The 26,363-nt window shown below is 45.8% G+C and overlaps 2 protein-coding genes across 3 annotated transcripts in view; one reads left to right on the top strand and one right to left on the bottom strand.

Annotated features, from left to right (window-relative positions):
• The window catches only part of LOC146834882 (cytochrome P450 2J2-like), a 630,312-nt gene that overhangs the window by 2,383 nt on the left and 601,566 nt on the right, over positions 1 to 26,363 (bottom strand). The gene's annotated exons all lie outside the window — the stretch shown is intronic.
• HOOK1 (hook microtubule tethering protein 1) overlaps positions 1 to 26,363 on the top strand; it is an 859,473-nt gene that overhangs the window by 745,433 nt on the left and 87,677 nt on the right. The window contains exon 17 of the mRNA XM_085602484.1: positions 13,407 to 13,441. Coding sequence (XP_085458610.1) covers positions 13,407 to 13,441 — 35 coding nt within the window. The remainder of the gene's footprint in view (positions 1 to 13,406; positions 13,442 to 26,363) is intronic.

Genomic DNA, 26,363 nt, shown 5'->3' with positions numbered 1-26,363 from the left:
GCCTCAGTCACAAAGGTTATGGTCCCACCCAATGATGTGACCCCATAGTCTAATAATTTCATAGTAGGTTGAAGTGCCCTCTGTATTGGCCCTGCATGTCATTTCCTGAGCGGAATGTCATCAGTGCGAAACTGCAAGGCATCGCTTGGCGGCGCTGAGAGATACTGCTCAAAACTTTCCGGATCCAGTCTGAGGAGATATTCAAATGTTAAGGAATCTGCAGTTAGATAGAATATATTCCAGAAAGAGCATTACCAAATGGAAATAACTTGTTCTTCTAACTTTAGATTCTTCTGTTTTGAATTCCCACAGGTGCCAGACTGGATCGTTAACTTTTTCCAACAGTGGCTCCTGCTCGCACCAGTATGTGGGACAGCCCAGTGTCATATTTAGGTGCCACCCCAGCGCCTGAAGTTAGTTCTTTTTCTTGTGCTTCCTCCAATGTGGATCTAAAGCTCCAATCCAGTGTTTTTTCTTAAGTGTGTTAGGGAAATGTTCCCACATAAAGTTCGACTCAGACATGTCTTGCATCAAGCAGAAGACATACAAGCATGAGTCCTCCCCCTATAAATCCCCCTCTAGGAAGAGATTGTGCAATTGGCAATCCAAAGACCTAACTTCATATCAGTCAACCACCTCATGTGATGCGCTCCAAATTTCCAGGCCAGCATCAACTCTGCTGCAGGACTTCAAGTCCTTCAAGAAGGCTGTACTGTAGTGTCTTTCGGTGATATGTGGTCCCTCTGGAGTGCCTTTGGGCACCATGGATCCATTGAGTCCCCAGTTCAAATTCCACCAGTGGTACCTGCCCTGGTGCGAACTGACCCAGTTGAGGCTCCGACAGGCCCTCTGCTGGTGCCATGCCACTCCTCTAGACGTTTGCCGAAGGTCAAAGTTGGTTCAGCGCCTGCCTTGGGTCACTGGTCCCTGATCTAACCCTGATGCTAGTTTCTGATCTGGATCAGTGTTTGACAAGGCGGATGCCTTGCTGTGAGATTGCTAAGGCACAGCCCTTGGTGTGGGAGGATTTTGGGACTGTGCCTTTTCCTCAGCGCTACTCTTATCAATGGCTTGAGCACATTTTTGATTGGGATTTTATGTTGATCAAGGCCTTCAGAATTCTTCACATAGCAAAGTTAATGACGAGCCAGACAATTTGCTGCCATCTCACTCTACTGATGCTGGTCTCTATTTAGACCGCCACAATGCCAGCAGCCTTGATACCTCACCTGAAACAAAATTAGACTGAAGATTGTGACTCATTTGCAGTGGGAGTCCGCAGAGGCATGAAGGTACTGAAACTGCAGTTAATTGTCAAGACCAAAGCAAATCTGTTTACTGAAGCTTGGAACCTGGTCCTTCCATTTACACTTTGGAACCATTGGTGCCATTCAATGAAACTTTGATGGAGACCTTGGTGGGAACAGCCAATTCCAGAGAGCCTTGTGGTTTAGGTTTCTCCTAGCAAGGTGAATGAAGATACCTTCCCTGCTTATTATGGAATCAGAGTGCTTTGGTGCTTTTTACCAAAGGGTTTTTGTCTCCACAAGTTTATTTTTGAGGTTTCTCAATGGAGATTGCATGTTTGGATTCTATATCCATGTTCTTTGGGACATGGTAAGTGAGATCATGCCTACCCTCCCTGAGGCATTCCACACTATCTTTACTGAGACGGTCTGCGATGGACAAGATACGGCCAAGTATATTTTGTTAGCCATCTGGGCACCACAAACTCTGATGGCGGCACTATGGGCAACATTTTGACGTTTCAGCGTTATGCTTGGATGTGGGCCACAAGCTTTTCCAAAGACATACAGGCATCCATTTATGAACATGCCATTTGATGGCTCCAAGCTGTTTATGAGCAAGGCTGACTCAGAGTGGAGCAGTTCAAGGCAGCCGTCCTACGGCCCGCTCTTTGGGAAACTTGCTATCTTCAGCTCACCATAAACTTATAACAGTACCACAAGATCCAAGGCTACTCCTTAGGTCTTGCTTACTGCTAGAAACCTCCTAGCTAGTGCAATAGCCCACCCAGCCTTACCATGCTTCAAGATGACATGGTGGGGGTAAAATCCTACAAGGGCAATCCTTCTTTTCCTCCAAACCTGCTGTGACTGCTACCAAGCTGCTCTGATTCTCCCTTCAGCAGGTTTGTACAGTTGGTGGGTGGTAGAATACTGCTCTTGTCTACCCGGCCGGAATACAATAACGTCAGATCAAAGGTTGTTCTACATGCTTGTGCCCTCCTTTTTCTCTGTACACCCCCACCTGTTATTCCTGTTTTTTAGTAGATTTTGGCAGATCATGTCTCCATTCTTGCCAAGGAGGTTCATTTATTTCTGGCCAAAGGGGCAATAGAGAGATCCCTGAGGCGAAGAGGGGTAACAAGTGTTATTCCTGTTGTTGCTTTGGTGCCCAACGAAACTGTGTTGTGGGGTCTTCTGTGTTGTGACTAGAAATACTGCATCAGTGGAGATGACTGGATCTTCAAGGGATTTAAATGACAGTCAACCACCTCATGAGCTCCACGAATGCCTGTGCAGACTGTTTCAGTGGGTATCATTTAGCCAACCACGTTTGGAGCCTTTGTCGAGTGGGGTGTGCCTTGGGTATATACTTTTGTTACCAGCAAGAATGATCAGTGTGACACCTTTTATGCTGTGGATTTTCCACCAGTGAGCTCCTTTAAAGAAAAGAATTGTCTTTTATAGAACTATAGTCTCCTTTATGCATTCGCACTATTATTACGACTGAATTCTGAAGAAGGTTAGGAAGAACCTGCTCAGCTCACCAGAACTTCTGATTCTTTGCATCTGTCGTCGGCACTGTTTTCCTCTACAGGAGTATTTATTGTCCCAGCAGCAGGGAAGAGTTTGCCAGCGAAACCTCCACAACCCAAATCTTCATGCTTTCAGATTGAACAGAACCACCTAAGTGCTTTTGACCTGCGTGGGGAGATGGATGCTTGTTGTCTATCCAAAAAGTTAATTATTTCTTGACTGTGATCTGGCGTGAGGACTGATTTCGGGGAGGATATCTGATGTACTTCTGTTATGTTAGCCCAGCTAGGCCCTGCTGTGAGCACCATTAAAGATGAATTGTCAGCTTGGTTAGACTTTTTGTGTTTACCTGATTAGCCCACAAATAAACCTTCTCCAGGTGGATCACACGCTGTATACGAATGTGCTATGCCTTTGCAAAGAAGGAGCCTGCAGAGGGCCTCTGGGTTTATTCTGCCAGGGCCACGGTCTCCACTACAGCCTTATTCAGGAGTGTTCTGTTTCTGGAAATCTGCCAAGCGTCTATATGGTCATCTGTCCACACCCTCCACAGTATTGCTGTCTTGACTCTAACCACTGCAGGGAGAGTCATTTTTTCCACTTTGTCCTCCAGGTTATCCTGGTGTGTGGTCCACTCATCAGACGCTCTACTTTGTAGGGTGTACTGCTTTGGTGTCTATTCAAAAGGCTGGGAATTTGCAATTAGAAGTATTCATCAGAAGAACAAGTTACTCACCTTAGGTAATGCTGTTTCTGGTGAGCCTCTAGGTGTTATTAAAGTTCCATGTTAGGACCTGCATTCTGTCACAGTTTTTTTTTTTTAATAATTCTTTTTATTAAACAAGAAATAAAGTTGATAGTGCAATTTACAGGAAAGGAAGCATACACTTCGAATCAGCTGTTGTTATGCTCACAAGTCCTAGAGAGTTCATAGTAGTTCACAATAGTTATGGTGTAAGTGGGTCATTTGGGGCAGGGATTGCGGGAGGGACACATATATTGCCTCGATAGGCATTCCATTTACTCCATATAGAGGACCAATTTTTGGGGTCATCCACGTGAGACATAGACGGTCTTTTCTCTGAACATGCACCAATCCATGTCTTCCCTCCAGGACTCAATATTGGGTGGTTCCCCTGCTCCCCACAGCAGTGCGATGTTTCTTTTTGCCAGCATTAGGTCTAGTGTGACCCAGATTTTCTCTTTACTGTTGAGGTCAATGGTTTCCCAGACATCCAAAAGGCATGTTTTAACATCAGGCTGTATGACAATACCAACGAGATACCAAAGGGGATGATGGACGGAGCGCTTGAGCAAATCAAACACTCACTCCCAGTCAACTGATCTGGGTTTAATCCATCATCATTCTTTAGCTCACTCCACCACCCCAGTTCAGACATGGCCATATGCAAATCAGTCAGACCCTGTGCCTCATGGGAACAGTCCAGTCCGAACTGCCAAGCCATGTCTTGCCTGGACGGGAAACAAGCATCCTGGGACCTGTTTCGGGTTCATAACCTTTATCAGCCAGGCTATCTTGAATCCAGTGGCAAAGTGAGCAAGGAACCCACATCTGGGCATACCCTGCCAACTTAGGGTGAACAAAGCGATACCAAAGGGGATGATGGACGGAGTGCTTGAGCAAATCAAACACTCACCCCCGTCAACTGATCTGGGTTTAATCCATCATCATTCTTTAGCTCACTCCACCAGCCCAGTTCAGACATGGCCATATACAAATCAGTCTGACCCTGTGCCTCATGGGAACAGTCCAGCCCGAACTGCCATGCCATCTCTTCCCTTGACCGGAAACAAGCATCCTGGGACCGATTTCGGGTTCATAACCCTCATCAGCCAGACTATCTTGACTCCAGTGGCAAAGTAAGCAAGAGACCCACGTCTGGGCATACCCTGCCAACTTAGGGCGAACAAAGCGATACCAAAGGGGGATGATGGACGGAGCGCTTGAGCAAATCAAACACTCACCCCTGTCAACTGATCTGGGTTTAATCCATCATCATTCTTTAGCTCACTTCACCAGCCCAGTTCAGACATGGCCATATGCAAATCAGTCTGACCCTGTGCCTCATGGGAACAGTCCAGCCCGAACTGCCATGCCATGTCTTCCCTGGACCGGAAACAAGCATCCTGGGACCGGTTTATGGTTCATAACCCTCATCGGACAGGCTATCTTGAATCCAGTGGCAAAGTGAGCAAGAGACCCACGTCTGGGCATACCCTGCCAACTTAGGGCAAACAAAGCGATACCAAAGGGGATGATGGACGGAGTGTTTGAGCAAATCAAACACTCACCCCCAGTCAACTGATCTGGGTTTAATAAATCATCATTCTTTAGCTCACTCCACCACCCCAGTTCAGACATGGCCATATGCAAATCAGTCTGACTCCCGGTGTCAGGACAGTAGGCCACAAGCGGATTCAAAAATATAAGCCATACTGTTGACAAAGTATAAATCCACAATCGGGCCCCTCGAGCCCCACCCACCCAAGCGGAGTCCCGACTCCAAGGTATCAAATTGTACTCAATACATCTTACAGTTTAGCTGCAGTGTCCGCCCTTGATCGGGATATGTTCAGTCATTTGCAGGCATTATGGTCCTCTGCTCCTCTCCAGCCCTCAAGCCAGTCGGCAGCCCCCCCAGGATGATCAAAGAACCAGGCTTTACCATCTGCCTCCACTCAAAGACGGGCTGGGAATAACATTGCATACTGGACGCCCTTGTCACGCAGTTTTTTCTTTACAGCAAGAAAAGATCGTCTCTGCTTCTGCACGGCGAGGGTGAAGTCCGGGAAGAAAGAGATTTCTGCGTTCTCATAGCAAATAGGTGGGGTCACCCTGGCGGTCTGCAGGATGAAATCTTGGTCGCGAAAATTCAACAATCTTGCCAGAATCGGCCGAGGTGACTCTCCAGGCTTTGGTCTCCCCCCGGAGACTCTATGTGTCCTTCCAACCGCAAGGAATTTAGACAGGCCCTTAGGTTGGAGGTGGGTAAGTATAAGATCTTCTACAAAGATGACCGCTGCCTGTCCCTCCGCTTTTTCTCGGACTCCAATTCTGCACACGTTGTTCCGGCGGGTGCGGCCTTTGTAGATGTCAAATTTATCCTCCGCAATTCTTCGGAAGGCCTGCAGGTCTCTGATGTCTTGCTGTAGTTGCGGTGTATCGTCAACCAGGCTGGAGGTAGTAATCTCCATTTGCTTCACTTTCTCCCCTATTTTCGTTAGGTCTGCCCTGATGAGTGTCACTTCTGTAGTGATGACGTCCATTCTTTGTTCGAGGGATGACCTGACCCCTGATATGGCATTCATGACGTAGAGAAGAGTACGTTCAGGGGGTTCTCCTTCCGTGCCAGTCGCTGTTTTAGCGGTATGTTGATGTTCTGGAAGCGCTGTTCTCGGGAGAGCATACCTATCCAGTTTATTTTGCTGGACAGTTTTATGGCCTCTGGTCCCTGACATGTCTCGCATGATGCACCAGCCTCCCCAGTCCTTCGGGGGACTAAGGGCTCCGGTAATAAATGCACTCAGGTGTGGTAACTCCACTGGGGGAAGCCAGGGGCCGCAGTGTCCAGATTACCCGGTAAAGGCATAGCAGAGGGGAACCCTGCACACGGCGAAGTCAGCGAAAGGGTACAACAATCTGGCTCAAGTCACAGGTTGATTGTGTCTTGTGCTGTAATTCTGGGCCAGTGATTAGCGTGTTTCCTGGTGGGCCCTCTCACGTCGAGTCGGCAGTCTCTAGATAGCACCCTCTTTCCACTCCCTAGGAGGTGGGGGACAGTCAACCAGTGCGGCCGGGTCGGTGACCTTGATGTGTTCTCAGCCCCGGAGGACCGGCGTGTTGCAGGTCAGTTACTCATCGGCCATCGAGTGTGATGGTCTGCAGCTCCGTACATGTGCACCCGGTCTGAGGCAGGTCTTATCTTGTCAGAATTTGGGGCGTATGCGGCCGTGTCCAAGGCAGGTGGGTGGAATCCGTGCCGGGGTGGCATATTGTAACAGCTCTGGGCTATTAGTTCCAGGGATGGGATAAGGCCACTGTGGAGTCTATCTGATAGAGACTTCTAGCTGCAGATTTCATGCCCTTTAATTTCCCAAGTATCAGGCTGGATCGGGAAACTTTTGCTGAGCAATACCCCTTGTGCGTGATGTTGGGTGGCTCCATTCGGCTCTGCGTGACGTCGTTGGCGTCGGTTATCACGCCGCGGTGCCTACATAGACGCCACCCAGGTGTGCGGACGTCAGTTCTATTCTTTCCGCGCCAATCCGGGAAGAGCTACCCCTCTGCAGCTTTTTAGCAGGCTATTTTCTCGACTTTTGTCGCCAGTTTTTTGAGTAGCGATTTCGTTTGCGACAAATGTCTGGTAGGAAGACAGGTTCCCGCATGATGTCTGTTACCGATCCCCACCGCATATGTCTGTGGTGTCTTGAGCGCGACCACGATTCTAAGTCGTGTTCAGACTGTCGGGCGAATCGCTCCAAAGACCTTGAGCGAGCTGGTGATGAAGTTGCTCGCGGGCCGGCTGTTGACACAGTTTACAGAGACTCCGAGGAGGTCACGGTCTCGTTCGAAGAAGAGGAGGTCACAGGATCGCTCACGGAGCCCTAAGTCATTTTCCTCCCATTCAAGGTCATCTGGACACTCGGGGAAGAGGCACAAGCAGAAGTCCAATTGGACTTCGACTTCACCATAACTGGCGTCCGTTGTTGAGAGAGGTAATGATCACCGACGCTCTAGGCACGGTCTGTGGAGCCGGTGTCGACTTTGCGCCTCCCTCCCTTTCCAGAAGTCGGAGCAACTCCTGCTCAAATTAAAGAATTTTATGAGGCCATGGGCCGGGTATTGGAGCGGAACGACCCCGTTGGTGAGCCCTCGGGCCCTGCGGGGTCGGATGGGGCCCCATCGAGTTGGATGCCGTCGGCTTTGGCCACGGCGCCGGTGGGGTCTCAGGGATCCGATCCCGGATCCGGGTCAACACCGGTAATGCCATCGTTGAACCCGAAGTTGGTGCCTGCAACATCGTGGATGACCGTCGGTGGCGCAAGCCCCATCCTCTTCCCGACCACACGGAGTGCTGCCGAATCCGAAGTTGACAGAACCCAGTGGTTCTATGTTGTTGCCTGAACACTTTGTGGACGTGCTGGGCTCAGGAGAGGAATGGGAGGAGTATTGAGCCTCATTAGAGAACCAGGCTGTCTTTGAGGAGACTATGGACTGGTATGGGGAACTTGAAGGAGCCAGTGGTCTGGATACCTTCCCAGACACTGGCATGCTCTCTCCACCTACAGTGGCTACGGAGGAGGGACCATCCTATGCCATGGTGGTTAAAAGGGCAGCTGAGGTCCTTAGACTGGAGCTGCCCTCAGTGAAAGGTCAGGACTAATCTCCTGACCGAAGTGCTTCAACCTGGGGCTTCCACCTCTGAACACCTATTGCCCTTTAATGAGGCACTTAAGGACGTCCTTCTAAGAACACGATCCAAGTCTAGCACAGGGGCTTCTGTAAATAGGAAGATTTCATGCCATCGCCCAGCTCCGGGCGACCCAAAGTTCCTCAGCCAACACCCCACCCCAGAAAGTTTGGTGGTGCAGGCTACTACTTCCCAGGACACATTCCCTTCCGCCCCTCCGAATAGGGAATCCAAGAGACTGGACTCATTTGGGAAGAAGATGTTTTCTTCCTCCAGTCTGGCATTGCAGTCGGTGAATACCGCATGCTTATTGGGCTGTTTCTCCCCCTCTCTTTGAGAGACGGTGTGCAAGTGCTGCCACAAGTCCCGAAGGAGGCCCGGGCTGTGCTCACCCAAGCTGTCAAGGACTGGAGAGATGCAGCAAAATTCGCCATATGGTGAGGTTTGGATACAACTGATTCGCTGGGCAGATCAATTTCAATGAGAGTGGCCTTGAGGTGCCACGCCTGGCTTCGTACAACTGGATTCTCGGGGATGTCCAGGCCAATTTGATGGACATGCTATTTGATGGAACCCGCCTTATTGGGGAAAAGGCAGATTCAGCCCTTGTCAGAGTCAAGGACCCTCAAGCTATCGGCCAGATCTTTGGCCTCTCCTCAACTCCTCGTGGCCAATCTTCCTTTCGCCCCTTTCGTGGCAACGGAAGGGGTTTCGAGCCTTGTCAGCACTATCCCAGCCACCGTCCCGCACAGACTGCCCATGCCGTGCGTGCACATGATACATTCCGTCCTCAGAATGGAGGCCAGAAGTCGTCTACCACACTGCCCCCAGCATCCGCAGCCTCCAAGCACTCCTAGGCTGGTTCTGCAGGACCACACTACTCCAGTGGGAGGGAGAATTTGTCATCATCTCCCCCGCAGGAGATCTATAACAATGTACAAGTTGGTCTTGCAGCTCGTCCAGGAGGGCTATTCTCTTCCTTTCCTTTCTTTTCCTCCTCCTATTCAGCCAACTCAGGAACAGCTGGGGAAGGACCACTTGAAGCTGCTCCAAGAGGAAGCTACAGCTCTTTTGGCCAAATGATCTACTGAAAGGGGCCCAGCTTCAGAGGTACGCAGTAGCTGTTATTTCTACTACTTTCTGATTCCGATGAAGAACAAGGGGCTTCGGCCCATTTTAGATCTTCGGACCATCAATCTCTTCCTCAAAAAGGAGAAATTCAAAATTCTCACATTGGCTCAGGTCTTGTCTGCCATAGACCAAGGAGACTGGATGCTGGCGTTGAACCTGTAGGATGCATATTTTCACATTCCCATCCTGCCGGGCCTAAGGCGTTACCTGCGGTTCAAGGTAGGCCACGAGCAGTTTACCCTGCTCCCCTTCGGTCTTACCAGTGCCCCTCGGGTGATCACCAAGGTGATGGTGGTGGTTGCAGCTCATCTGCGCAGGCTAGGGGTTTCAGTCTTCCCTTACCTAGACGACTGGCTATTGAAGGCGTCCTCGCCCCTGGCAGTCATCTTCCACCTTCAGTCTATGGTAGACCTCCTGACTCCTTCTCAGACTCTCTCTTCCATCAGAGCTGTTCTGGACACTGTACAGTTTTGGGATTATCCTCCAAAGCAGGGAGTCCAGGATTTTCTGGTTATGATTCCGATGTTTCAGGCTCTATCCCGGATTTCGGTGAGGTTGACTTTGAGGCTGTTGGGTCTTATGGCCGCCTGCATCCTGTTGGTAAGACACGTCAGGTGGTGTATGCGGGCTCTGCAGTAGGACTTGACATTTCAATGGGCACAGCATCGGGGAAATCTCACCGATGTGGTTCAGATCTCGGAAGGAACTGCAAAGGATCTGCAGTGGTGGTTAACGAACCACGATTGGGTCAACGGCAGACCTCTCTCCCTTCCCCAACCAGATTTCACAGTTGTGATGGGATGGGGCGACCACATGGGAGAGGCGGAGATCAGGGGTCACTGGTCTCCGGTGGAGATGGGGCTCCATATAAACTTGTTGGAGCTCAGAGCGATTTGGTTGGCATTGAAAGCATTTCTTCCTTCTGTCAAGGGGAAGTAGGTGCAGGTGTTCACAGACAACACCACCGCCATGTGGTACTGCAACAGGCAAGGCGAGGTGGGGTAGTGGACTCTTTGTCGAGAGGTCCTGCATCTCTGGGCATGGCTGGAACAGCAGGGCATAACCCTGGTAGTTCAACACCTGGCAGGTTCTCTGAACGCCAGGGCCGACGATCTCAGCCGTCGATGCCTTAAGGATCACGAATGGCGTCTCCAGTCGGAGGTGGCGCATGGTCTCTTTCAACAGTGGGGAGAACCTTGGTTAGATTTGTTTGCCTCCGAAGAGAACGCACAATGTCAGCAGTACTGCACGCTGGAATTTCCAAGGCGCTATCGTTGGGCAGCGCGTTTCGTCATGATTGGAACGCAGGCCTGTTGTACGACTTTCCGCCCATGCCACTCCTGCCCAGGGTTCTGAGGAAGATCAGGAGCGACCGGGCCCAAGTCATCCTTGTGGCGACGAACTGGGCAAGGAGAATCTGGTATACAGAGCTTCTGCGCATGAGTGTCGATCCTCCGATCAGGCTGCCCCTTCGGGAGGATCTTCTGTTGCAGCAGCAGGGGAGGGTTCTCCACCCAAACCTGTCAACTCTGCTTCTCCATGCGTGGAGATTGAGCGGCGGCAGTTGATGGCTTTTGACCTTCCTCCCAAAGTCTGTAATGTTATTCTGGCAGTCAGGCGGCCCTCCACTAAGTCGGTATACGCCTGCCATTGGCAGAAATTTGTATTATACTGTACAGAAAGGTCTATTGAACCTCTTTCTGCTCCTCTTTCTACTGTCCTTTTGTTCATTCTTACCCTTGCCTAGCAGGGCTCTGCCTTGGGAACTCTAAAGGGTTACCTTTCTGCTCTGTCTGCTTTTTTGCGACTGCCAGACCAGCCTTCTCCCTTTTTATCTCCTATTGTAAATAGATTTCTGAAAGGGTTGGGTCATTTATTTCCACCTACACCCTTTGTTATGCCTCAATGTGACCTTAATTTGGTCCTCACTTATCTGATGTGCGCTCCTTTCTAGCCTTTGCACAATTGTCACCTACGGCAGTTGACCATCAAAACTGCCTTCTTAGTGGCGATTACATCGGCCTGGAAGGTGAGTGAATTGCAGACGTTATCTAGTTCGCCTCCTTATCTTATGGCCTTTCCGGACAAGGTGGTGCTTCGCACCAGGGCATCATTCTTACCAAAGGTTGTGACGCCATTCCATCTGGGTCAGTCTATTACTTTGCCCACCTTCATCGCTCCCCCACATCCCTCTATGGAAAAGGAAGGTCTCCACCGTCTGGACCCAAAAAGAGTGTTGTCGTTCTACCTTGACCACATAAAAGAGTTCTGGGTGGATGATCAACTCTTTGTGGGGTATGTGGAATCAAAGAAGGAAAGGCAGGGCAGAAAATAACCATCTCTCGCTGGGTTGTTCTCTGCATTAAAATCTGTTATGCCTTGGCAAAGAAGAAGCCCCCTGAGGGATTAAGGGCCCATTCCACCAGGGAAAAGGCTGCGACTACGTCCTTGGCACGGGATGGCCCAGTCCAAGACATCTGTCAGGCAGCGACGTGGGCATCATTGCACACGTTCACAAAACATTGCCTTGATGGTCAAGTGTGCAGGGACGGGCACTTTGCCTGTTCTGTCCTGCAAGACTACTTAGTCTAGCTCATGAGTTCCCAACCCACCGCCGGGAGGTATGGCTCGTGTATCTGATTCATAGGTAAAGAATTTGCAGCTAGAAGTCTCTATCAGATGAACAAGTTACGCATTATCTGGTAGAGACTCTATCTAGCTGCAGATTCCTTACAGCCTCACCCTTGCCTCCCCGCTTTGCGGACTGATGTTGTAGGTCTAGGGATACTCCCCTTCCTAAACCCTAGTTTTGCACACGTTTACATCAGTCACTTCGTGGCTCTGCGCTTCTGGCATGGAAAAAACGAAAAGTACTGACGTCCGCGCGCCTGGGTGGCGCCTATGTAGGCACCGCAACGTCATTACCGACGCCAACGACATCACGTGGAGCCGAATGGAGCCACCAGAGGTCGCACACAAGGGGTATTGCTAATGCAAAAGTTTCCGGATCCAGCCTGATGCCTGGAAAATTCAAAGGTGAAGAATCTGCAGCTAGATAGAGTCTCCACCAGATAATGCGTTACCGAAAGTAAGAACTTGTTCGATGGCGCCACCTGCCAGTGCAGAGGATCAATAGCTGAAAAAAGTTCTGGATCCAGTCTGACGCCTTAGAATTTCAAGAGATGAGGAATTTGTGTTTAGATAGACTATCCAACAGCAACATTGTTGTCAACGGTAGGTAACTTGTTCTTTTGGCTATTAGTGAACCACCCTGTTGACCAATAAGCATGAAGATGCTATCCTTGATTTTCAGAGTTGATGTTCATAACGGAATGCTCCTTAATCTAGGTCTCAAAGTTGGCAACTATGTTGACCGCTAGCAAATGAAACAGATCACATGTATGCAACATTGCTGATCTGCCACTGACAATACTTGACATGTTCGCAGAGGTGATTGTGCAGGGTGGTGCGGTTGGAGGCATCTCAGCAGAAGTGTATTCCACCCAAATGTATCTATGTAAAATGAATGCTTTTCATCTGAAATACTTGTCATGTAGCTACAGTGATATGAATATTTTCAATCTACCTAGTGTTAAATCACAATACACATACATTTAGACCTATCGGTGTCACAAGGAAAGGTGAACAGTTGTTTGGCAATTCCATTTAGGGCATTCTGCTATGATTTGAAAAAATATATTAAATTGTTGACACTGTATTTGAAGGAGGTATAAAACTTACCGTGTTGCATATAATTCTGATTCTGTTAATTGAATCTTGCCTCCAGAAAGGTCTGTTTATTTTTAAATATTTCTGATTTCTTTTCTTAAATATAAAAGTTTGTTGACAAACTGCATAATATGTAAGTTCTGCAACAAGTGAAATTACACAAGTCACAGGATGTACCTTTGGATGGTAACTAGTTGAAAGAAAATGCTGTGCTTTTCTTCTCTCAAAGTCAATAAATTGTTATATTCGTTCACAAGTGGAAGTAATATTGCATTGTATGATTTAAAAGGTTTGAGTTTTTGGATGACTTATCTTCATGTATTTTTTCCAGTCTACGTTGCTGAAGGAAAAGATAGCTGCACATATGTAAGTAAGCTGGCATTGCCTCACTTTTGTTGTTAAAATGTCTCCTGCAGGCTAAACATAAATTATACATTTTTCACTACAATGATATGTAATGACAGTTTGCGCCTAAAAAAACACTCCTTTGCTATTGGCAGTGGGAACCTTTACTCCACTTTGAGTTAACTCAGTGACTTTTCTTGTATTTGTAGCTGTACACATAGCCCTGCCTTAGAGGGAACCGCTATAATACTTACAAAATAGCCCTAACAGGGAAGTCTACAACACTTTCAAAGTAAATTTGTAAAAACAAGTATACAGAGTTCCAAAGGGCAGTTCAGGAAATAACCCAATCCTTCAGTTGAAAGGGAAACTCCTGTACATTCAAGCATTCGTTGGGATGCAGCTGTAAAAACAGCTTTGGAGCCTTCATGAAAATTGCATGTGCAGTTAAGCGTTGATATGCAGCAGAGAAATAGATGATACTTTGTGCCCCAGAGGGAAAACGCTTAACATACATATGAATACCGTTTTCGTGCAGGTTAGTATCCCATAAATATTGTTACATTAGAATTGCTGTCCGGATTCTCCTATATTTTCCTCTGTGTGCCTCCCTTCTGTTACCCTTGTATAACCCCAAAATATCAATTTGGAGAGGGTGTGGTGCAGCGGCCAGGGCAGCTGACTTCAGAGCACAGCGTTCAAGGTTCGATCCCCTGCTCCAGCAGCAGTTCAGCTCAGCACCATGTGACTTTGGGCAATAGCTCACTTTAATTTCCACGACGGCCCCCAGCGCCTTGAGACCCGTAAGGGTGAGTAGCTTGTGCTTTACAAATACGGATTTAAATATTTATTTTATTTAATAGCCCTAACTCTGTAAGCTACAACATTGATTCTACTGCAATGACTTAATAACCATATTGTTGACCACTTCTGGGATTACCACCATATCATGTTGGGTATGAATATTGACATTTAATTAAGTCTAATTAATGGATGTAACAGTGAGAGTTAATTTGATATTATGCATACAAAAGTGGAAGGTGACTTAATTTAATGTATGCTAATTAAGGGTTAGAGTAGGTATTACATTTAGGTAAAATAAAAGTATTTGATTTAAATGAATGTAAATTATATTAAGGGTTTTAGTTAGTGTGAGGGTTAGGTCAAAGATAAAGTAAATAAAATATGCATATTTTAAATTAGTCATGGATTAGGGATAGTATCAGTGTACAGATAACTATTTGATTTAATAAGTTCATTAAATTTCTTTTAAAATAATTAAGCCATAGGGTTAAAAATAGAGATACATTAAGCATAATTTATTGATGTTATTTAAGTTAGTTTATGGCTTGCATTTGTGTTAGATTAAAGGCACATATATTTTAATGTCATATTAAAATTAATTAAATATGTACCTTTATCCTAATCTTGATACTAGCCCTAGGTTCTAATTGATTTATTTAACATTAATTAATTATACATTTTGGGCCTCATTTGGATGTCGGTCGGAAAGCCTCCGACCTGCAGTCGGGGGCTTTCCAACCAACTTCCCTGGTTTGACCTCCTAAAAACAGTGTAGGCGGTCAGAAGTCAAACCGGCCGATCATTCCGGCTGGCTTCTGAAGGGCTCAAGGAGCCCGTCGGGTAGCGGGACACTGCAACATAATTCGTACGGACGGCATTTCTGTTGTTGGGATTAGGATGTCGGAAAGCAACTCTGGGGGCCCCTAGCAGAGCCCCCTTCTCCCTGCGGCCTCCAGTGGGGACAGAGGAGATACCTATGGTGCCCCCCTGTAAATCCCTGCACCGTGTGGCAGGCACCATTAGGTGCCTGCCACATGATGCAGGGATTTACACAAACTCCCACAGCACAAGGTCCCATAGAGAAATGGGAGATGGGACCACACCATGTGAGGTTGGATTATAATGCGTTGTTCGTCACTGCTGACCTACGGTCGGTCGGTTCCCACACCCAAATGGTGTCGGACGGACTCAAGTCCGCCCACATCGTAATTAGGGCCTGAGTATCCATAATTCTAACCTAATTTATTTATTTAAATGACATGTAATTAATATATTATCAAATTAAATAATGTTGAATTATTTTAGTGTCATCAGTTGTTTGCTATTATAAGTGCCAAATCAAAGGTAGTGTAAGGCTTATGTTAATTAATGTAAATGAAATGAAGGACTGGTTTTATGAATAGGTTAATATATTTTTAATTGGTATTCAAATAACCACATTAAATGCATACCCTTAGCCTAACCCTAAATCTAGCACTAGCTATTAATTTAATTAACAATTATTAGCTTAACTTTCGCACTAGCTATATTCCTACTGAGGCACTAATAAAAGCAATAGATTTATGTCAATCACGTTTGTCAACCGCTGATGATACCGACCTCTGAAGATATGGATCCACTGAAGCTGAATGATTCTTGATTCTGAGTCACTCATATGATGGACACACTAATTATTCTGCGCCACTTTTGAACAGAGCTGTTCATAATACTTGGCCAGCTTAGTAGGTACCTTATGCCACCTAAAATATTAAGGGTTAGGAGCAGTTTCACTCTGTGCTCCTAACTTAAACGATTTCAGAGTTGGATGGCAGGGAACTTTCTTATATTAAACTGTCTTACCTATTTCTTAAAAAGAGCAAATCTGTCTCTTTCTTCTGGATACTCTGAAATGCAAACCTTTCTCTCATTCACTGTGATGATAAAGGCTCTTTGTTTCACTTTAGAGCACTTCATTCCTCTTATCCACCTTTACATTGATAGAGTTGCAAAGGTGGCTAATTTCTATCTTAATTACTTCAAAAGAATTAGGCAGCTAATCTCCCCAGGCAGTATAAAAGAGCATTACACTCCCTTTTATTTTTTTAACTGGATGATTTATAATGCAATCCTTGCTCTTACCCTTGAAGCAATCAAGTGTTTGTACTACACAATAGTGAGAACAACAATATCGAAATACAGGAATATCAACAAAAATATATCGCTCACAAAAATATCATCATCCCATATTTAAAAAAACAGAATTATTGATTACAAAAATAGTGCAGCTCAGACCACATTATATATATATATATATATATATAGAACACTACAGAAATATTGAAAATATAATTATGAAATAAACCAACTGGTACAGCACATATACAAATATTAATGTAATCAATCAATACATAAAGTTTAATGAATATAACTAAAAAGAATTACAAAATTCAAATATCTAATAAAACAATAAATGAATATAATGTTTCAACAAAATAGCCAATATGAACACTTTACCAATTAATTAAAAATTATAAAAAGGATTCAACTGTTCAACAAAAAGAATTGTAAAAAAAAAAACTATAAAAAGGGCACAAAAGCACTGCTGGATTATGTATCCCCAAAATATAGTAATTGACCTACAAAATAAAGAAAATATTTGTCCTAGCATATCTCTCAATAACAGAAATAACAAACCACTGCAACCGCATATTAGAACCACCCTACTTCCAAACATACGACGACAAATTAAATCCATTAAAATTGACTATTTTGAAGATATTGCTTTCCCATATAGATCTTTGTTTGGTTTCTAACAACATAAATGATGTAAATCATTAATTTCTTTTTTTGAAACATATTTTTTTTGAAGTTTGTTAATAATCATCTGCTTACATGTTATATAAAGGACATTTCCATACTTATACAAGGTTTTAACAGCTTTGTTATTCAAGCATTAGTTACAGCCATTTGTTTCAGTTCTTGTTTACCCACTGTACACATTTGCATTACTTCAATGATCTTGCCGGTAAGTAGTACTGGGCACTATCTGCCTGTGTTTGTTAGGACTGGTGGTTAGAGATTGTTCAACATATTCGAACATATATAATAAAAACTGCTGAGCATTCTATTATTTTCATACTATACTTTTTGTGCCCCATTACATGTACACAGTGCTGTAGGGGCATTACAGGTGTCACTTATGATATTTCCTATATAATAAATTTCTGATTTTGTTTCCCCTGTTACAGAATACGGAGGGGGTAGGTAGCACTTCCTTTACAGTAGGAGCCCCACGTACCTCCAATACACTATTTGGAGCTGTGAGGGAGTGCTGCATATATTACCTACTGGCAGTCGCCAGTAGGTAGTTATAGTTAGGACCTATTTTCCATAGGAAATCCGCAACATTCTATTTGGAATAACGTTGGCGCCGATTGACGAATCTTCGCGAAATTTTCCAAACTTTTGGCCAGCTCCGGTCCGCTCCTATCCTGAAAATTTCACGGTGATTCGTCAAGCAGGGGCCGAGAAAAAAGGGGGGTCCCAAAACACGTTTTCCCCATGCATTTTCCCATAGGACCTGTTGACGCAGCTACAGCCCGAACTGCTGGAATTACACAAAATTTGGCAAAGAGGTAGTCCTCAGTTCAGACTCGTGCCTTTTGCTTAAATGGGGTAAATCCGTTCAGTAGTTCCTGAGAAAATGGCTGGGCGGAGCCTAACCACACATCTCATCATGAGATCTGATTGGCTGTCAGTACTTCATCCAAGAAGTGTTGGCAGCCATCTTGGGACCAATATATATGATAGCACCTCATTAAAAAGCATTGCAGTTAATAGAAGGGTTTAAGACTTTAGTTACATTATAAATCATTTGCTGATGGTACCATACTCATTTTAGGAATTGTGGTGTGTTCTAAGGTGATTTTACCATGTGAAAAAGCCTTCTGCTGTGATATCAGGAATCATGTTTGAGAGAAAACTATTTTCTCATGCTTTTCCCACAGAGGTTTGGAAGGTGATCTATAAGCTAAACTGACAGCATATTTTCTGTAAATTCACATTATCTTTCTCAGTCATGTGAGAATGAAGTCTGACATTCTCAGTAAAACATGTACATTCAACAAGGGCAGAGACTGTCAGTTGATTCCTTTGCGTTCTACCGCAGCTTCCCAGAGTGCTCTAAAGAACATTTAGAGCGCTAACAGTCCTACTTATGACAAACGTATTGCACACCTGAAGCCATCTTGATTGGAATAAAGTGGTAACTCTTAAAACATTTAATTTTAAAAGGAACAAAATGAGGGGGTTCACTTTGCCATAGAAAGTATGATTAGTGCTGCAGAAAGAAAAATTAGGGCACATTTTGAGTGACTTCTCAAATCCTTTTCTTTTTCATTAAACAATTCTGACATGCAGACTGAAACATGCACTTTGAATACCAGCAGCAGACTTCCCTGGTGAGCAGTAGCTTTACTACAGTGATCTAGTGAGCAACTAGCGTACTAACATTCTGAATTTATGGCAAATGTGTGACACATCTGAATGCCTTCTTGATGGAACCAAAGTAAAAAACTGAAAATATTTCCTCTCTGAGGAGACTGCAGTAAATGAGGAAATTAGGAAACTTCATAACAAATAAATCTCCCAAGATGGCCACCAGAGACAAAAGAGCCCAAATGTAGCCCAAATATCACCCAGATGTAGCCCAAGTATAGCCCAATGACAGAATGTCCCAGAGTGTTCTTAAGAACAACTAGAGGGCTTACTGTCTTACTTATGACAAAAGTATGGCACACCTGAAGCCATCTTGATTGGAATAAACTGGTAACACTTAAAACATTTAATTTAAAAAGGAACACAATGAGGGGGTTAATTTTGCCATATAAATTATGATTAGTGCTGAAGAAAGAAAAATTAGGGCACATTTTGAGTGACTTCTCAAATCCTCTTCTATTTCATTAAAAATTTCTGACATGCAGACTGACACATGCACTTTTAATACCAGCAGCAGACTTCTGTGGTTAGCAGTAGCTTTACTACAGTGATCTAATGAGCAACTAGAGTACTAACATTCAGAATTTATGGCAAATGTGTGACATATCTGAATACCTTCTTGATGGAATCAAAGTGTAAAACTGAAAGCATTTCCTACTGAGGAGAATGCAGTTAATGAGGAAATTAGGAAACTTCATAACAAATAAATCTCCCAAGATGGCCACCAGAGACAAAAGAGCCCAAATGTAGCCCAAATATCACCCAGATGTAGCCCAAGTATAGCCCAATGACAGAAGTGTGCAATACACTTATTTTTTGTGTTTTTGTAGTTTTATATAGTGCAGACTTGTCAGGTATTGGAGTGCTTTACATGAGCATTGGTTACATCACACAAGACCAAATTCATTTTGGTTGCAGACATGGGGAGATTAAGTGATTTGACCAGAATCACAGAATGTCGAGCTGAAGCAGAAACTCCAACCTGGTTCCCCAGTTGCAAAGTCTGCAGCTCTGGAAGTAACACCACATCCTCTCCCCTAAGAGCAACATTTAATCAAGTGGTCAACTGGATAAAAAAACATAAAGATAACAAATAATTTAAAAGTGCTTTGTCGCTATTTGAAAACTCAGAAAATATGTCCTCATTTTTATTTTTTAGAGCACTAACCATAATTTTGATGCAAATAAGACCCTCTCATATATGTAATTTCTAAAGGAAATGCTCTAGGTATTACAGTTTTGATTACATCAAGATGACGTCAGGCGTTCCACACTTTTGTAATAAATATAGAATGTTAGCAATCTAGTTGTTCATTAGGATACTGTTGAGAGGCAGAGGCCAGGGGCACGGACTTTGAAAATTGAAGGCAGGTAGGAGGGTGCGGAGGCAACAATTTGACCACACTGGGCAGGCAGGAAGGGCCGTGGCAGCACAACAGACTATGGAGGGCAGTGGAAAGGGGGGCAAGGGCAACAAACCAACAATACAGGACTGGCAAGAGAGGCTGTGGCAATATAATAGACCATTGTGGGCAGAAGGAAGAGGCAGTGGTAGTACAATCATACATGTCAACAGACCTGTTTCAGCCAGGAAACGTCCAATGTTTTTAAGCTCAAATGGGCTTTATTTGATCTGTCTCCTGTTTACAATCTCCTCTTTTTCAATGTAACTCAAAGGGGAAAATCAATACCCCAGTTTTTTTTCAAAATCTCCCTCTTACCAAGTTCAAAATGTTCGCAAGTATGGTACATTGGATCACGGAAGGCAGGAGGAATTGGGGTAGGGACATGGACTTGGATAACAGAAGACAGGAGGGACATGGAGAGGTGCACCAAACTGACCCTGCAGGGCAGGCATCAGGGTTTGCAGCAGCACAATACACCACACAGGGCATGCAGGACGGGAGTGCGGCACAACAATCCATAGAAAGCAATAGGGAGGGGACAGGACCATGCACATGGACAACAGAGAACAGAGGGGAAAGAGGCAATGGTAGCTAGCTGACCATAATGGACAGACAGGAGAGAAAGCTGCAGCATAGCAGACCATAAAGGGCAGGAGGGACAGATCAGGGGCATTACAATGGAACAGACAAGCCAGGAGGGAGGGAATAGAGGTCTGCACATGGAAAGAGAGGGCTGGGGGCAAGGGGGCAGGGCAGGAGCAACAAGATGACCATGGAGGTCAGGCAGGATGGGCACTAGAAGCAAGACACACCATGGAGAGCAACAGTAAGACTATGATGGCATATACACAGACCATGGAGGGAAGGTGGGAGGGGGTCAGGGGCAGCTAGCTGACCACACAGGGAAGGTGGGAGGGGCTGTGGCAGCACAGAAGACCATGCATGGCAAGCGGGAGGGTTAGTGGCAGCACAATGGCTATGATGGGCAAGAAGGAGGGTGCAGGGGCATGCACAAAGACCATGGAGGATAGAAGAGAGGGTCAGGACCTGGGCACAGACAAGAGAGTTCAGGGGAAGGGACCTCACAACAGACCGTGCGGGGCAGGCAGGAGGAGCAGTTGCAGCACAACAGACCAGGGAGGGCAGAAGGGTGTGGCAGTAAAATGGACCATGGCGGAAGGGGAAAGGGGCATGGCATGTGGACAGGCAAGGTGGAGGTGGCAGGGACAGGTTACAGTCATCTGTCAATGCTAGGTAGGTGGGAGTGGAGTGGCAGCTCAACAGAACACTCAGAGTAGATAGGAGTGGCAGATCCATGGAACATGGTGGGCAAAAAGGATGGAGCAGGGGCATGCACAAAGACATCGGAGGGCAGGGGGAAGGAGAATAGGGGCAGCAAGCTAAGCACAGAGGCTAAGCAGGAGGTCAATGATGGGGCATAGAATTGGGCAATGGAGGGCAGGAGGAGTGGACTGGTACATCATGCTCAATGGAGGGCAGTGGCAGCACATCAGACCATGCATGGCAGGAGGGAGGATGCTAGTCCATTGATTCAGACAACAGAGGATAGGGAGGAGGTGGATGGGGCAGGAAGCTAACTGTTCAGAGAAGGTGGGTTTTAGGAACTTTATTGTTTTTAAAATGTGTGTCTGTGCGAACTACTTAAAATATGAAGAAGTATGCAGCATAATCTCACTTTTATTCAGGAAGAAGAGGATGTTTGTGAGTGTGACTCCGGGCTCACTTGGCAGAAACACCCCCTGACCCTCCACCCCCCATCGCAAAATGTAATGCCCGTGAAAAGGGTAGGTGGACGCAGTGTTATATAGAACATAGTCCTGAGAGCACGATTGAAAATGAAAACTAGATATAGTATATGGTATAAGCTATGCACCAAAAAGTGTGATATAAGATGAACCGGGGCGTGAAATATAATTTGCACTACATTGTGCGCAATGACAGATTCATTGGAGAGCGCGAGATAGCACAGGCACTAGCGCGAGCTATGCGAGATGCGCCTTGGAGTGTAATATGCACAGGGCAGTGTTGTGTAACCTAACTAGTCTCTAAAGATGTAATATAAAATATGTGCTGGGGAGTGTAACGTTGCATATGCACTGTGACAAAGATATGGATCCCTGATTGCAATATGTATGGCATAGCGCTGTGCGTTATAACATAGGCATCGAGGAAGGCACGTTAGATGGGGCAATATAACCCGTGCGAAGGCAAGTGTGGCATGACATATTCACGGGGTGGTGTTACAGTGCACATGGGTTAGAGAGTGTCATAGCATACGCACTAGCTGGTGGAATACAACACAGAGGTGTGTGGCACTCGGCGGGCACTGGTGGGTGTAACACAGCATTGGGCTCAGCCAGGAGCACGCTGTGACTCTCAAGTGAGGTTCCTCTCCTTTCCAGAGAGTAAAATAAAAAGTATTACACATCCGGCGGTGGATGTGTGTTTTATTAACCGTGAGGGGGGTTTCTTGCATAGTTTGGTCGAATTTTTTTAGAATCCCCTTTGAATGGCTTGGTGTGCATGTGTATTAAATGTGCCCGTCAATAGCTACCCATGTTTGTATAAATAAACGACAAGGGTGTCTACTTGGAGAGTACCCACCGGCGGGGGCGCCGGGATTAGGCACGGTAGGGCGTCAGACACGTCAGAGCTTCACTAGCGGTGTAAGTACATTCCACGTGGATTCATTGTATGCATAGTCGCCTTTTAATGAATATCACGCAAATCGTCATGGTGATAGGTACATACGGTTTCTCCAGCATGTTCTAGGTGTTTCTATATATATATATTTTTTTTAAATAATAAAAAACAAAGGCCGGCCCCGGGGGATGGGGTCCCCGGGGCCATAAGTGGCCTGAGGAGGGGGGCAACGCAGCCCCCCTCCTAAAGATTTTTTTTTAAAAAGGCCATGACCCGGGGGTTGGGGTCCCCGGGGCCGATTAAGGCCTTGGGAGGGGAGCCACACAGCCCCCTTCCAAATTTATTTTTGCAACAAAACAAATTAGGGTGCAGGCCCTGGGGGATGGGGTCCCCAGGGCCAATAAATTAGAAAAAGAAGGGGGGCCGCACAGCCCTCCTTCTTAAAACAATAAAATAAATAAAAGACCGACATCGCGCCGGAGGCCCCGCCCCCTCCTTGCAGCACTCTGCAAACGCGCCCCCTGGCCAGTTGTAAGTTGGGGAATTAATTCCACTTCAATACTGAGGGTCCTTGAGGGCCAACTAGCCCAAAAGGTATCTCCAGTATGCGCCAGGGAGCTGCGTTGCAGACAGGTGTTCTGAGGCCACGCCCCTTTTTACACCTCTATGCAACGCAGCACTGTGGCGCTTACTGGAGGTACCTAGTGGGCTAGTTTGACCCTAGGGACCCTTCGGATTCAAGGGGACTTAATCTCTCAACTTAGAACGGGCACAGGGAGCGAGTACACAGTGTGAAGGGAGGGGACGGGGCCTGAGGTGACGTGTGCAAACACGCCCTGTGGCGCATTTTAAGTTGGGGAAATAATTCCCTTTCAATCCTGAGGGACCTTGGTGGCCACCTAGCCCACCAAGTGCTTCCAGTAAGCGCCACTGCTTTGCGTTGCAGAGAGGTGGTGCAGGCCGTGCCCCTTTTTACACCTCTCTGCAATGGCGCTTACTGGACGTACCTAGTGGGCTATTTTGCCCCTAGGGACCCTCAGGAGTCAAGGGCACTTAATCTCCCAACTTAAAACGGCCACAGGGCGTGTTTACACAGTGGGGAAGGGAGGGGACGGGGCCTGAGGTGACGTGTGCAAACACGCCCTATAGCGCGTTTTAAGTTGGGGAAATAATTCCCCTTCAATCCTGAGGGACCCTGGGGGCTAACTAGCCCACCAGGTGCTTCCAGTAAGCGCCACTGAGCTGCGTTGCAGAGAGGTGGTCCAGGCCGTGCCATTTTTTACACCTCTCTGCAACGCAGCTCTGTGGCGCTTACTGGAGGTACCTAGTGGGCTAGTTGGACCCTCAGGATTCAAATGAACTTAATCTCCCAACTAAAAACGACCACAGGGCGTGTTTACACAGTGGTGAAGGGAGAGGACGGGGCCTGAGTTAACATGTGCAAACACGCCCTGTGGCACGTTTTAAGTTGGGGAAATAATTCCCCTTCAATCCTGAGGGACCCTGGGGGCCAACTAGCCCACCAGGTGCTTCCAGTAAGCGCCACTGCACTGCATAGCAGAGAGGTGGTCTAGGCCATGCTCCTTTTTACATCTCTCTGCAACGCAGCTCTGTGGCGCTTACTGGAGGTACCTAGTGGTCTAGTTGGACCCTAGGGACCCTCAGGATTCAAGGGGACTTAATCTCTCAAGTTAAAAAAGGCCACAGGGCGTGGTTACACAGTGGGGAAGGGAGGGGACGGGGCCTTAGGTGACGTGTGCAAACACACCCTGTGGCGCGTTTTAAGAGGTAGTTTTAATCCCCTGCCCTAATATATACTAGGGACTTACAGAGCAGGTCTTGCTAATCACAGGGGGACCCCAACGCATAGTGTTCCCTAGTGTATGTAGGTGTTTTCACTGTATTCTGAGTGTCTTTTAACATAGCACTGGCTCTAGGACTGGTTAGTCAGACTCAGTTACCACCATTATCCGTCTGAAAAAGTTGAGGGTACAGGATGATTTTGAAACAAGGCTTCTTTCTGCTCTTCTGTTTGTTCTTTCTGCACGTTATCCTTCTTCCTGTACTTTTCTTCGTCTTAGAGGACTTCTGCTGCTTCTTTCTGCATTTCTTTTTTTCCTTTCTGTGCGTTTTTCCTTCTTTCTTCACATGTCCTATCTCTGTAGGCATAGTTAGAAATTAGCATTTAAAAAACCTTTGAAATTCACTGAAAAAACCATAGGTTTCAGGCATGTTATAGTTAGGAATTAGCATTTAAAAAACCTTAGAAATTCACTGAAGAAACCATAGGTTTCAGGGGCGTTATAGTTAGCTGGACTTTTCACTCGTACAAAACCATTGAAATTCCCCCGTTATAGTTAGTTCAGCTAACTATAACTCACGCGCCCGCAATGCACTGCTGATGACGTCACATATTACATCACTCATGACATGGTCAGTGACATCACTCATGACATCACTGATGACATCTCAAATGACATCACTGATGACATCACTGATGACATCATCCTTGTGATAGAGTGGCAGACCTCCTCTCCCCCGAATATAACCTTTGATACACACATTCAAAAATAGAAACTCAAATTTTCAAAACAATGGACATACCAATACCAGTTACAACAACCTATTCAGTAATTCTAAGATCCACATAAACATCCACTCATTCACCAACAGTCCTATACAGTCACTCACACATGTACTCACTCATCATATGTACTCATACACCTATACATCCTGTTAAACAACGCCACTCATCCATAGAGTTACTCACACACATAGTCACTCATGCTAATAAAGAATCAAACATCCATTTACTTGCATATACAGTTATTCACACACCACCACACTTACTTCTACAGAAACTTACACATACTTAATCTGTTAAACAATCACTTATAGAAACACATACTTATTCATACAGGAACTCTTTCAAACTCTCACTCTCACATATACTCACTTATATACACCAATAGTGACATATACTAGTTTAAAACATATGTAGTTACTCATAAAGACACTATTGAGACAGTCATTCATTCACTAACACACCCATACACACACTCATCCACCCATACAGTCCTGCACACATGCTGTCTTCAACACATACAAACAGTGAGTCACTCATTCATGCACCTATGCACTACGTAATACCCCCCACCGAACCATGCAGACACTCAGACTGATACTCAAAAAACCAACTAATAACCTATATAGACACCCATGTAGCTACTCACCAACCCATGCAGCCACTTATACACAAAGTGAGAGACTGATACAGATATTTACATATTTAAACATTACTCACTAAGCCATGTATTCACTATGATACACCTAATCAGTCAGTTAAACAATCAATTTTTCAAAAACAAATCATCCATTTAGGCACTTATATACCCATTTATTCTTCCATCGACCTTGAGATATACATATATAAAACATTTAATTTTCAGAAAAACAGACATTCACTGGATGATGTCATCAGTGATGTCATCAGTGATGTCATTTGAGATGTCATCAGTGATGTCATGAGTGATGTCACTGACCATGTCATGAGTGATGTAATATGTGACGTCATCAGCAGTGCATTGCGGGCG

The sequence above is a fragment of the Triturus cristatus genome, chromosome 4_2 (genome assembly GCF_964204655.1).
Source record: "Triturus cristatus chromosome 4_2, aTriCri1.1, whole genome shotgun sequence".
NCBI lineage: Eukaryota > Metazoa > Chordata > Amphibia > Caudata > Salamandridae > Triturus > Triturus cristatus.
Note: the sequence above shows the minus strand (reverse complement) of the source record. Positions and strands in the feature narration are given on the sequence as shown.